Raw genomic sequence first — 13228 nt, 5'->3', positions numbered from 1 at the left:
GAAAATGTAAATGATTTGTTGAATATGCCCCCACGGCTCGTTTGGGCGTAGTCTAATCTGGAGTTTAAATTTTAATGACTTTTTCCTAACATTTTGGGAAATATTATCTCTGGAGTCGTTTCCGGCTTATCGGCTGTCATAAACTTCACATACCCTCAGAGAAAAAGCCCGTAATTATGTCTCTTAAGCGGTCACTATTTACTGTAACGTTATGGTCATACCAAACTAAAAATTAATCATTTGACAGCTGTCAAAATGGCCACCAGTTAAAATAGTGCTGCATGGCAGTTTAAAGTTATACAATTTATTAATTCTGGAGAATTAATTAAGCAGTTAAGGGTTGAAGAATAAGGACAATGTCATTATCAACTCTCTTCTTTGCGATAGAGGCTTTAAAGAAGGTTTATCCTATGTTTAAAAGGATGAAGTTTATAAGGAGCCTATCATGATAGCCCTCGAAAGGCATCTGAATTCGCGTTGTACAGATTCTATTCTATTTTTGTGGGCATCGTTAAATAGAATCCATAAGTGGGATGCGTGCTCATAATGGCAGTGGATCTAAATTTACTAAAGAGATATATTACTGAATCCACTGATTTTTTAGACCATTAGCCAACATAGTGTTGACTTTAAAAACGAGATCGAGATTATAGAATTGAAAAGAACTGCAAGATCTTCAAAGCTAAGAACGCGATGTTAAGAGTGTTGCGATATTTTAAAATCAATGAAACTAGGTGAACGGTTTTTAGAAAAAGCAAATACCTAACATTTAATTGGGTTAAGACTAAGCCCATTCTATTTTCCCCAAATAACAAACCTGTTAATATAAATATTGAAGTAGTAAACGATCGTTTTTATAGATTTTCATACCTGCATAGAGATGTAACTGTATCGCACACAATAGAGTACATCATTTATAACATAAAAAGTAGTGGTCCTAAGTGACTACCTTGAGGAACTTCTGACTTGGCTTTGAAAACAAAAATCCGCGTGATCAATTGAGGAGAAAACTCAATCTCCCTGAGTTTAAAAGTCGTGATAATATGAAGAAGTTAAAATAAAGCTTTAGAATACCTAGTGTAAGTACATTAAAGCTCTTGACTAAGCTATAGAGTATTTGAGAATTTATGCAAAAAATCTAGGAAGTAAATTAACAGTCGCTTTCACAAACAATTTGTTAGAAATACAGGAAAGTGTCGAAGTTGGTCTATAATTTTTAATGTCAGTATTTTTGCCTTTTTGAAGACCTTTGAGATAAATGCCTTCTTCTATGTTTTTGGAAATTTAACTGAACTTAGGGTTAGCACAAAAATGCAAAGAATAGCTGATGCTTGTATTAATTTAAATGTTTCAAGACAGTTGGAGGAATTCCATTTGGTTTAGACGAATAATGATCTTTAAGTGAGACAAAGTCTTAGATAAATAAATAAATTAGGTGGCTACTACAGTCCATAGTGACCCAGGGCCTAGTGACTTACAAATCTCAACCATTCCTGTGTGCCAGTAATTGCAGGGATGGAGGGGACCTACAGTTTATATGCCGAATCCGAACGGCTAATTTGAGAAAGCACTTTTTCATGACAAGAATTACTCTTGGAGAATTTGTCAATTCCTCGCAAGAAGCAGTACCCGTGAATAAAACTTTAGACAGCACAGGCAAGGATCGAACCCAAGACCTATCGCATGACAGTCCAACGCACAAACCGTCTGAACCAGATGGAATTTATTTGAACATTATTAAAGGAAGTCTGCAAGTGACGAAGATATTCTCATCAAGTTTAACGGACATTCCAAAAAAAGATAACCCAAAGTTGTTAGCAAACGCATTGCAAAAATGTCAGGAGTTTTAACTTAGTTATCTCGATTTTGTTTATCAATGCTTTTGTACTTACGAATTTCTTAAACCTTTTTAGGTCAAGCTTCAGGAAATTTGATTTAGCTCTTAAGAAAGGGAAAAAGAAACTTCAGGATTTTGAGAAGACATGCTTTTGATTAGATAAGCCATTTTAAGCTCTCTACCACGAATGACAATACCTAATATTTTTGGAGATTTTATGAGGAAAGCGGTTTTTTATAAAGGTTTTGAATATATTGTTAGAGTATGAAACTACAACGCTAACGTCATCTAAAATTGATATATTCTCAATACCACAGGCAGATAGATGTTAAGTAAGCTGCTAACAATTAGATTTCCAAAAATCAGAAGAAGAATGATAGTCATGCTAGAAGAACAAGAGACTTTTCAACAAAAGCTGAAGACAAACTTTTTTGACAAACAATTCTTTTGACTGCAGTGATATTTTTGTCAGGTTAAAAGAGAGTGTAATGGAAGTTGTAGGTACACAAATTATATATAAAAGCTTTTACGAGTAAGACCCTGACTTCTACTAAATTTCACTTATCCACTTGCCGGTCTTTCCGGAAATCAGATTGTCTTATGAAATATCTACGGAAAGAAAAAGTGAGTCCTTCTGGAACACCCTATATATAGTACCAATCGACAACTCAGAATTCTCCCGTGACCAAAGGTATTCACCAAAATTTCCTCAAGGCATATAATATAGTTCCTCCTTCTAAATAAAGTAGGTATAAGGTACGACTACACAATGTCTTCTCTCTTCTTAGAAATTATAAGGCAAACATCAGACATATAGATGGCGTGGTGTGATGCGGTGGCAGAGAACGAAACGGAACAGGCGGGCGTTCGACCAGAAACTTCAATTCTTCCATTCACAAGAAAAAAGAAGAAGGTTCCTTTTTAGTTTAGTTTGGTTTGGTTTGGTTTGTAAGTGGATTGGATTCTCGGGGGTGGTAAGAATTTCCGCAGGGGTTAATCCTGAACCCGAAAGAACCAACAACGTTATGGAATATCCTTTTTTCTTCTCGCCCAACACCATCACCATTTTCCTGTAACCGTTTCTCTTCTTTTTATACGTAAGCAATTTATTTTTAGCCATTTTCTTATTGGTAATGGTCTCTGCTGTCTCTTACTCCCTGAGGGATAGTTATAGCGTTCTATTTCATTTGAAAAGGAAAAAGTGGAAGAAATAAGAAGAAGAAGAAAAATAAAAATCAAAAGAACTTCTTCTGCTTCAGCTCTTTTGTGACTCGTTTTGTAATAATAAATCCGAGAAGGCATAAGGATACCTTCTATGTATGTAGTTATAAAACATCACCAGTTCCAGAGGTAGCATAGCCAAAGCAGACTCTAGGAACTAGAGGAATGGTACAAAATTTTTATCTTTTAACACGTTTTTGGCAAAGCTTAAGATACATTTATGTAGGTACTTTTTTTTGGGATATTTCTGTATATTTGAGTTTCTTTTTTTGTAAAAAGGACTTTTATTCTTACACTAGGTGAGTCCTCTAGACTAACAATTTTTTCTCTTGTACTTTACAGAAAATGCTTATACTGCTGCCACTGATTGGAATACTTTTCAACAGTTTGCTGAATTGGACTGAAGCAAATGTGATAAGCGGCAAGGACATTAAGGTAAGATTACTAGTTTTTTTTCTTTCTGTTTTTTGGGAACATATGTGAGATGTGGTGTTGAAAATATTGTATAATTTATTTTTATGATTAGGACTTAGATAAATTGGAATGAATATAGTTAAAATTCTTATTTTTTTTATTTTCATATTTCAGCAGCACCCAGATGGAAGATATTATCCTGGTAAGAAGATGTCTGCACATGCACACAGTAATTTCTATGACTTATTTTATTATTCAAAGGTTTTGTATATGGCTTGAAAGCTCACGTGTGGGATAGGTAATGTCTTACCTACATACAACCTACTAAAAGAGTTATTCGTGGGATGATGGTTGCATTTTAAGTTTTTGGAAGAAACTTCAGTGTCATAAGTTTTATATTCATGATGTACCTAGAAACGTGGTTAAAATATTGTAGGTGCTTTTCTGTCAAATGCATCATAAATGTTTATTTTAAGGAAAAATAACATCAGAACATTTTTTAACGTGAGCCTTAAAGAAGAATTCCTATTTTTCATCTAAAATATTTACGAATCTTAGTGGGTTTGGTCTCAGGAGTGATGAGAATTGACAAAAAGTATTTGTATAGCCTTTTAGGACAAACATTATGTAGTTGTTTTATTCTTTTACCATTAGTACATAAAGTTTAAGTTTATTTAGAATGTATGTTCCTTTAGCTTGAAGAAGACATGTAATAAGTAATACGAAGCACAATATATCACAAGTCAATTTCAAATTCACCCATAGCCAACGTTCGATCGGGAATGTTATCAAACGAAGGATTCAAAAAATTAAATTCAAGTGTGAAGTTTATCAACTCTCTTCTTTTTCAAACGGAAATAATTTTTAAAAATTTTGTTGTTTTATAGAAGATAGACTTTTACGTTTGTTTTGCGTTAAAACGTAATCTATCTCTTTTTAATTTAATTCATATTGAAGTCGTCCTTCAAATGAATAGGGATATGTTTAAGAGTATAGCTTTAAACTTTTTTAATGATGTATAATGATAAATTATAATTTAATTGTAGTCAACAGATTATATATCCATTGATGAATAAATAAATAAATAAATAAAAACTATTCAAATTCAATTCAATTCAATTTAAATATTTCTTTATTGCAAGTAATCATCATTATACATTTTATTCTAAAGCTTTTATGAATTTTTAAGCATTAGCTTAGCCGTCAGCTCGACTGGTAACTTTAAAATATTTAAGTATACAATTGAACAAGTACATATGTATAGTGGAATAAAATTAAAATTATATATAATGGTATTAAATTAATGATCCATTTAAAATTTCGATCGTTTCCTGTGCTGATAGGGATGGTTTACCAAAGCATACTCTTCTTTGAAAATTGGGTACATGCTGATGAAACGAAAGCAATTTTCTTTAGCTCTCAAGTTAGTTGTTGTATGATTTTCCATTTAAATGTAAAAGTTTGCATCTTGATTTAAACATAAGGGAAATATATTTATAGGAGAAAGAATATTGAAAATAGACTTTGTTACACAAGTTAAAATTAAACAGCCCGTGAATTGAATAGTTAAGGCAATATTGAATATTTTCTTCAAGAAATTTGTTTGAAATTTTTCAACTTTATCATATGCTTGCATTATCCATATTTGTGCCACATAAGAAAACTATACAAATGGGCCTTACGGCTACAAATTTAAGAATATTTAAGACTGGGTATATTTTACCGCCTCATAGAATGGTTCGACAAGGAACAGGCGAAAGCTTTGTCTTCTTAATAACCATAATTTATGTGTGAACCTTAGAAATCAATGATTCTAGCGTTTTAAATTTTCTTAACTCAATTTCAAAAAAAATTAAATTTTTGAGAAAAACAGCATGTTCATAGGTTTGTAAATTTAAAACAAATTAACTGTTCAAAATTTAAAAGATGTTTTTTTTTTGGTCCGTCAAATATAAGCAGTGTTACAGTTTTGAGAAAAAACGCTATCAAAATTTGAAAACTAGAAACTGCATAAATAAAACTTAGAACTTTATAAAAAAAACCCTCAAATTATTAATTTTATTTGCTTTTGGTTTTGCTTTTGTTTTATACAATTTTAGTTCGGGTTAATTGAGTTACTGCAAGGTTTTTGAGTATTATTTATTTATTGAAACAATAACTTAAATTGTGTTCGAATTAACATCCAACCTTTATCCAGCTATCTCATCTATAACTACTTCTGCTACTTTGTGACTTCTTCATAAGATAAAGATTCACAGCAAAAATTAAATTACACAAGCACTGCAATGATCAGTATATAGATATAATAGATATGAATTAACATCTACGAGTATCAGCAGCGCATGAATAGTCAAAACGGTTATAAGCAGTCCTGATAATTTCAAATTAAAGAAGCTTAGTTTAGGATGGAACAAGATTTTAAAAAAATGCTTTTTCGGCATATTCTAAATTATTCGAGACATTATTTACCAGTTGACTTCAAAGAAAACAGTGTCAAGGTTTGAAATCACAAGATCAAAGAATAACTTGACCAGAAAATTTGTCTTGGCAAATTGCGAACTGAAAACTGTGAGGTAAATCGTCCAGTTTTTAGTAATACCCTCTTCATGTTTACATTAAAGTAGAATGCTAGCGATAGAAAAATAAGGAAGTATTACAAAAAAAAAATACCGGTGCACCTTGGTCTTACAGTTTTGAACATTGAAATGGGAGTAACAAACAGAGTTGGCTAAAGCATTTTACATTCTCGATGTGCAGTATGAAAAATAGTCTCTATACTTAAAAATACATCTGAAATTGAGCTTAAGGGTAAACTAATGAATAGTGCCAGTATTATGGCTGAATGGTTTAAGAGGTGGAATGCATATAGCTCGTAAAATATTGGTGTGTTGTTTACAGCACAAGAGAGATCTATATAAAGTGATGAAAGCTTGTTTAGATTGCATTTTATATTCTTAAACATTCCATGCAAATGCCTTACAGAAATCAAAGCTTAGTCACAGTTGATAACGTATTTATAATCAATTCCAAAGCACACAGATTACACCATCACCCAGCTGCAATACGACAGAAAACTCCAAATTTCTACACCTTCCAGATCTTTCTGAGAGGAAAGGGCATTCCTAAAAGTCGAGTCAGTCCGCTTTTATACAAATGGATCAAAAACAAAAGAAAAGGTTGGTGGAGGTGTGCACTCTGAACAACTGAAATTAAGTCTCTCATTCTGCCTTCTCAATCATTGTAGCGTGTTCCAGGTGGAACAGATAAAAGAAGGCTAGTCCTGGCTAAAAGAAAACGTGATATTAACATCTGATATCCATATTTTCTTAGACAGTCAGGCAGCTGTCAAATCTCTTTACCCCATCTCTACAAACTCTATAACAGTCCATAACTGGTAATCATCTCTAATGTAGATGGCACAACAGTTTAATATTCACCTTTGCTGGGTGCTGGGTTATAGAGACATTCCATGTAACTGTAATGCAGATGAATTCGCCAGGAACGGTACAGTACAACCTATCCTACCACGTTTGGCAAATGCTGGCATACCAATCGCTACATATAAACTATTCCTAGTCAAGGACTCTATGAAGAAGGCAAATACCAGGTGGAAGAACATCACCACGTGTCAGGTCACACAAAACATCTGAGCTACCCTAGATTTAAAGCGATAAAGGTATTTGATATCTCTAAGCAGATCGCATATAAGCTCGATAGTTGGTGTTATAACCGGACACTGTATAATAGAAAAGCACGCCAAGCTGTTAGGCGTATTCACAAAAGATTGTTACAGAAGCTGTATGGATGAGGAAGAGGAGGAAACAGTTCTTCACCTTTTTTGTACATACCCTGCTATGGCTTGAAAACGCAAGAACAACCTAGGAGGATTCTTCTTTGACGATCTAAATGATCTAAATCATATTAGCATAATCAGCCTCTCACATTTCGGAAGGGACCCAAACTTCTTTCATTGAGCTTAGGAGGAAGCCTCAAGATTCATGTGGTATAACAATAGGAAATTAAACTGGCCTAAATGTGTTACATACTCCATCACAGAAACACTCTTTAACTATGGATGACTATGATGGACTAAGTTTAATTTGTCCCAGTTGGGGGGCATTAATATTTTAAAGAATTAAAAAGCTTTTACCTCTTAAAACTAATAAAGGGTGATTTTTTTGAGGTTAGGATTTTCAAGCATTAGTATTTGACAGATCACGCGGGATTTCAGTCATGGTGTCAAAGAGAAAGATGCTCAGTATGCTTTGACATTTCATCATGAATAGACTAACTAACGAGCAACGCTTGCAAATCATTGAATTTTATTACCAAAATCAGTGTTCGGTTCGAAATGTGTTTCGCGCTTTACGTCCGATTTATGGTCTACATAATCGACCAAGTGAGCAAACAATTAATGCGATTGTGACCAAGTTTCGCACTCAGTTTACTTTATTGGACATTGAACCAACCACACGAATGCGTATAGTGCGTACAGAAGAGAATATTGCGTCTGATTCTGAGAGTCGATTCGTCGACGTTCGCAGCAATTGGGTTTGTGTTAATCGACCACATGGAAGATTTTACGCAAAGATCTTGGTGTAAAACCGTATAAAATGCAGCTCGTGCAAGAACTGAAGCCGAACGATCTGCCACAACGTTGAGTTTTCAGTGAATGGGCCCTAGAAAAGTTGGCAGAAAATCCGCTTTTTTATCGACAAATTTTGTTCAGCGATGAGGCTCATTTCTGGTTGAATGGCTACGTAAATAAGCAAAATTGCCGCATTTGGAGTGAAGAGCAACCAGAAGCCGTTCAAGAACTGCCCATGCATCCCGAAAAATGCACTGTTTGGTGTGGTTTGTACGCTGGTGGAATCATTGGACCGTATTTTTTCAAAGATGCTGTTGGACGCAACGTTACGGTGAATGGCGATCGCTATCGTTCAATGCTAACAAACTTTTTGTTGCCAAAAATGGAAGAACTGAACTTGGTTGACATGTGGTTTCAACAAGATGGCGCTACATGCCACACAGCTCGCGATTCTATGGCCATTTTGAGGGAAAACTTCGGAGAACAATTGATCTCAAGGAATGGACCGGTAAGTTGGCCACCAAGATCATGCGATTTGACGCCTTTAGACTATTTTTTGTGGGGCTACGTCAAGTCTAAAGTCTACACAAATAATCCAGCAACTATTCCAGCTTTGGAAGACAACATTTCCGAAGAAATTCGGGCTATTCCGGCCGAAATGCTGGAAAAAGTTACCCAAAATTGGACTTTCCGAGTGGACCACCTAAGACGCAGCCGCGGTCAACATTTAAATAAAATTATCTAAACAAAATTCTCAGTCTCTTAAAAAACCACCGTTTACTTTGCTAAATAACGAAGGCAGACAAAATTTAAAATCAAAGTCGAATGGTTCATTTAAGATAAAATTATACTTTATTTTTAGCAACAATTTTACGCGTTTAGTAAAATAGAATAAAAGAAAAAAACGGTTCTTAGTTCTTTCCGTAATTCCTCTGTAAATTGGTTATTAGTAAACTTTGGTATAAAGTCTTGCAGAGAAAGAAACGTTCAAAATTTAAGTTAATTTTCAAAATGATCTTCCGAATCATTTTTTTTTGTAATTTATAATGAAAGCCTACGAAATTCAAAAATTCTAAAATCATAATCAAAATGAAAACGGAAACGTCATGTTTTTTTTCAATTTTTCTGACTGTGTCTTAATGTTTGAAAAATAACAGAATAATATTATAATAATTATACAAATACTTTTTTGTTCAAAAACATTTTTATGAAACGTCAATTATTTTTATTTGGAGTCTTATAAAAAATGTTACTCATGCAAATCTGTAAACAAAGTTGTTAGTAATTGTTGCTTTTGTTTTGATGATAGTAGCTTTTAATCTTTGAAACAATGTCTCAAAACGACAATAAAAACTTCGACGTCTTATTTTGATTGCCCTTTTTACTATTCGATTATTTCACCGGTTAAACGGGTAGTACTCGTGGCATGATGGTTAGTGCGTTGGACTGTCATGCAAGGGGTCTTGGGTTCAATCCCTTAATTTTCGCAAGTGCTGCCTCTTGTAAGGAATTGACAAATCCTTCAAGAATAATTCTTGTCATGAAAAAGTGCTTTCTTAAAAAAAACTAACCGTTCGGATTCGGCCATAAATTGTAGGTCAATTCCATTCCTGACAACAGTACTCGCACACAGGAATGGTTGAGAGTTGTAAGTCACTAGGCCCTGGTTCACAACGGACTGTTGCGCCACCCCATTTGATTTGATTTGAAACGGTTTAAAAAAATACTTTTTTAAAATAATATTAGAATTATGCTTAATAAACATGTATTTTCAAAACTTAAAAATTACCTTTCAAAAATTTGTATAAATAGTTTTGATATTGAATACATGCTTAATATAATGCTTAACATTTAATGCATGCTCAATGCTTAACACAACTTTTTAGGGTAAAGAAATTAATTCGTACTCAATTTTGTTCAACTATTTTATTGCGTTTACTTAGGTTTACGTTTCGACTAAGACTGATATTGTTAACTACGTTGGAACAATAAATAAAAATGTCAAAAACATCCTAAACATGCAATAAAGAAATAAAAACATTATGTGAAGACTCAAGTCGTTTCGAGGGAATTCATACAAATTTTATTTTTTTTCTGAGAAAACATTATTTTTTGTAAACACAAATTTTCATACCGTTTTTATGAAGCTAAAGTTTGAAATATTACTTCCATCGAACTCAATTAAAATAAGTTCTTTTCTCATAACCTTACAACAAAAGAATTTTCTTTTAACAATAGGATAAGTTTCAAAACAGCTTAAATAAATAACATGTATGTAAATGACCAACATCCAAGAAAGGATAAATTTCGCATACCTTTTAAGCTTTCACCCCATGTGTATTCTTCATTGTGTCCCTTGTCCAAGAGATCTTAGACCTAAAGTCACGAAGGTTCTTTGTTAAAACATTTTAAAAAGAAAGAAATTTGCAAAAAATCATAAAGGACGAGTAAGTATGTCTTTTCCCCATCAAAGGATCAATTTTGTTTTTTATTTTCTCACGTGTGTCCATTCAAAGTCTCTGAAAATTGAGAATCTTCTTCACCAAACATAAGTTTGTAAACGAGTATGTATATAAGATATCTTTATCAAGACATTAGATCTCCTTTGCCGCAGTATGGTGAAAGGATTTCTTCTTATAATGTAACTCAAAGGATGTGTGCGGTGGTCTTTCTTTTCTTTTTTCTTTTTATTGAGGAACACAACATTATAAGGACATGAAATGCTGCCTATCAGTACCTACCTTAAGTCAGTTCAAGATATGCGGACGCAGAAAAGACAACAAAAAAAACAAGCAAAACAAAAGAAAGACCGAAAGAAAGATTCTTTATCCTGGTCATGCAGCAGGGAATATATATTCATTGTGCATGTCCTGAATACCGGATGCCAGTCAATTTTTATATTAAAGCTCTCATTCCTTGCGTGTGTGTTTTTGTTTACACTCTCGTCTCTAAGGTCCTCAATATAGGAACGTATAGGTGGAGAAGTAGGTGCTCCTATACAAAACAACTTATCATCTTCTTTTACGTTGTACATTGTCTATGTACCGTTATAGGTATAAAAGATTCGATGTAAAAAGTTTAGTCAAGTGATGACCTCGTCCGCATATCAAATGCGAACTCTCCGAACTCCAAAACAAGAAACAAACAAAAAAAAGGATCAAAATTACAAGCAATGATGATGACATGGAGAGGCATGACCTGGAAGAAGATTTACACACATTTTCCTTCCTTAATCTTTCCCTATATACTCGTATATATGTTTATATTTACAAAGAATCCACCTATACGTTACGTAGTTACGTATAGTATATGCACCCAAATTGGAACGTAAAGCATCAATGGCTAAACTTTTATGGCAGAACCTTATGACCATCATTCACATAAACAACAAATTCAACGAACAAATTTCAGCTATTTTCTCTGATCCTTCCAAAAGGACCTTTTAGATGCCTAAATATTTTCTCTCCGCTCTATAAACGAATATAAAGATATAAGTCTCGCTGTGATTTGCAGTTTAGCACTTTAATAAACTTCCTAACACCAACACAGGAGGCTTTCATAAGAATTTTACATTAATGTTGGTCCTTTTGCTCCTTTTGCAAGAGGACGATTTATAGAGACTTTGAAAAGAAACTTCATAATTAAATAAGAATAAAAATACATTTTTTATGGTAAAAGTTTTAAGTTTGTTATGAAGAATGCGATTTCTGGAAAAGCAAATCTGCCAACCATCGTCAACATACTTTCAAAATATCTAAGCCAAAAATTTTACTACCAAATTTAAGAATAATAATCTTGACACCCAGCTATCTTTTCTTCATTATTATTTATATCAAAAGCAACAACTAAAAAAAAAGGGTTAATGAGTGTTACTGAGTGACTGGACTTTATATATACATTTTATGTATAGTCTGGCTGTCAAATAAATATATAAATACTTTAGAAATGAAATCAGTTATTTTTTAGGGCCATATTATACTCGTAGGACAGTTTTTTTTATTATTTCTTTTTATGGGAAAAGCTTTTAAGTTAGAAGGGTTTAAGTGTTAAGATCCTTTTTTGGGAGGTTATAAGGGGTTTCCGATGGAAAGGCCAGTGAATGTTTTGCAAAAAATATTGCTTAATGAAGAAGGTATCTATTTGGGTCAAAAGTATGAATAAAAATATTAATATTAAGTACTTCTTAACGAAAAATAAGTATACAAATATTTTACATGAAATTGAGTAAATGTTTTTCTAAATAGGAAAGGCCTTTGTTTGAGGAAAAAAATAATGAAGTGTTTAAAGAAATTTTAAATAATTTAAATTTGTTAGAATATTTTTAGAACGTGTCTTTTTTTCAAATTTTGTTACAAAAGATCTTTAATTCGGATCGAAATGTCCAAGTTTTCTGGATTCTGCCGTATAAGTCAGGCTGAATTTGAAAGATCACATGAGGTATGCTGTCTTTCACTGTAGTTGCGATTTATGGTTTTTGTGAGGAAAGACCGTAATAAGAAGTCCAAGTGGGTTGAATTCACATTATCAAATTCAGGCCATCATAAAGTTGTTCCTATAGCAATCAATTGAATGTAATAGCATGGCCCAAACGTTATTCTCAAAGAATGATTCCTTAAAAACGCACCAAATTTGAATGTTTGTCTACGGCATAAGAAAACTGTAGTGCTTGAATGGTATACGGACAAAAGTTATAAACGATAGATTTTAACGAAATTATGTATTTTTTTCTTTTCTTAACTTGTCTGCTTGCATTGTAAACAAATATTTTTGGTTTGCTTTAGAAGAGTACTTACTACTCGATATTTTATTTTTAAATTTTCTCACAAAATCATGAACCGATTTCAATATTTATTCTCTGAACAAGATCTTTTATTGTTTTAATAATATCTTATAATCAAGAAAGTCAAATTTTTTGTTTAGATTTTTGAAAAATATCAATATTTTTTAAATTCGATGTTTTAAAACGGCCGAACCTTTTTTTAGGAAATTTAAATGTATAACTGGAAATGTATAGCTGCATTTAAAAAATATTTCAAAGAAAGAAGCTGATACTGATTACCTTCCCTTTGTTAATGTCTGACAATATTTTAAAAGTTTCACGAAATATTAATAAAAAAAATTGTATGTAATACAAACATTTTTGTCTTTCTTTTTAACTTCCCATGGGT

General features: G+C 32.8%; 1 protein-coding gene across 2 annotated transcripts in view; it reads left to right on the top strand.

The window, feature by feature from the left end:
• LOC129944615 (CCN family member 4) overlaps window positions 1-13228 on the top strand; it is a 178409-nt gene that overhangs the window by 118748 nt on the left and 46433 nt on the right. Inside the window, exons 2-3 of one of the 2 annotated variants that reach the window (XM_056054162.1) lie at window positions 3401-3493; window positions 3650-3674. In XM_056054162.1, coding sequence (XP_055910137.1) covers window positions 3401-3493; window positions 3650-3674 — 118 coding nt within the window. Of the gene's footprint in view, window positions 1-3400; window positions 3494-3646; window positions 3675-13228 lie in introns of both variants that reach the window. The other variant, XM_056054161.1, reaches the window with a different exon arrangement.

This window comes from Eupeodes corollae, chromosome 2 (assembly GCF_945859685.1).
Source record: "Eupeodes corollae chromosome 2, idEupCoro1.1, whole genome shotgun sequence".
In the NCBI taxonomy this organism is placed as follows: domain Eukaryota; kingdom Metazoa; phylum Arthropoda; class Insecta; order Diptera; family Syrphidae; genus Eupeodes; species Eupeodes corollae.
The sequence above is the reverse complement of the archived record's forward strand: the minus strand, read 5'-3'. Positions and strand labels throughout refer to the sequence as shown.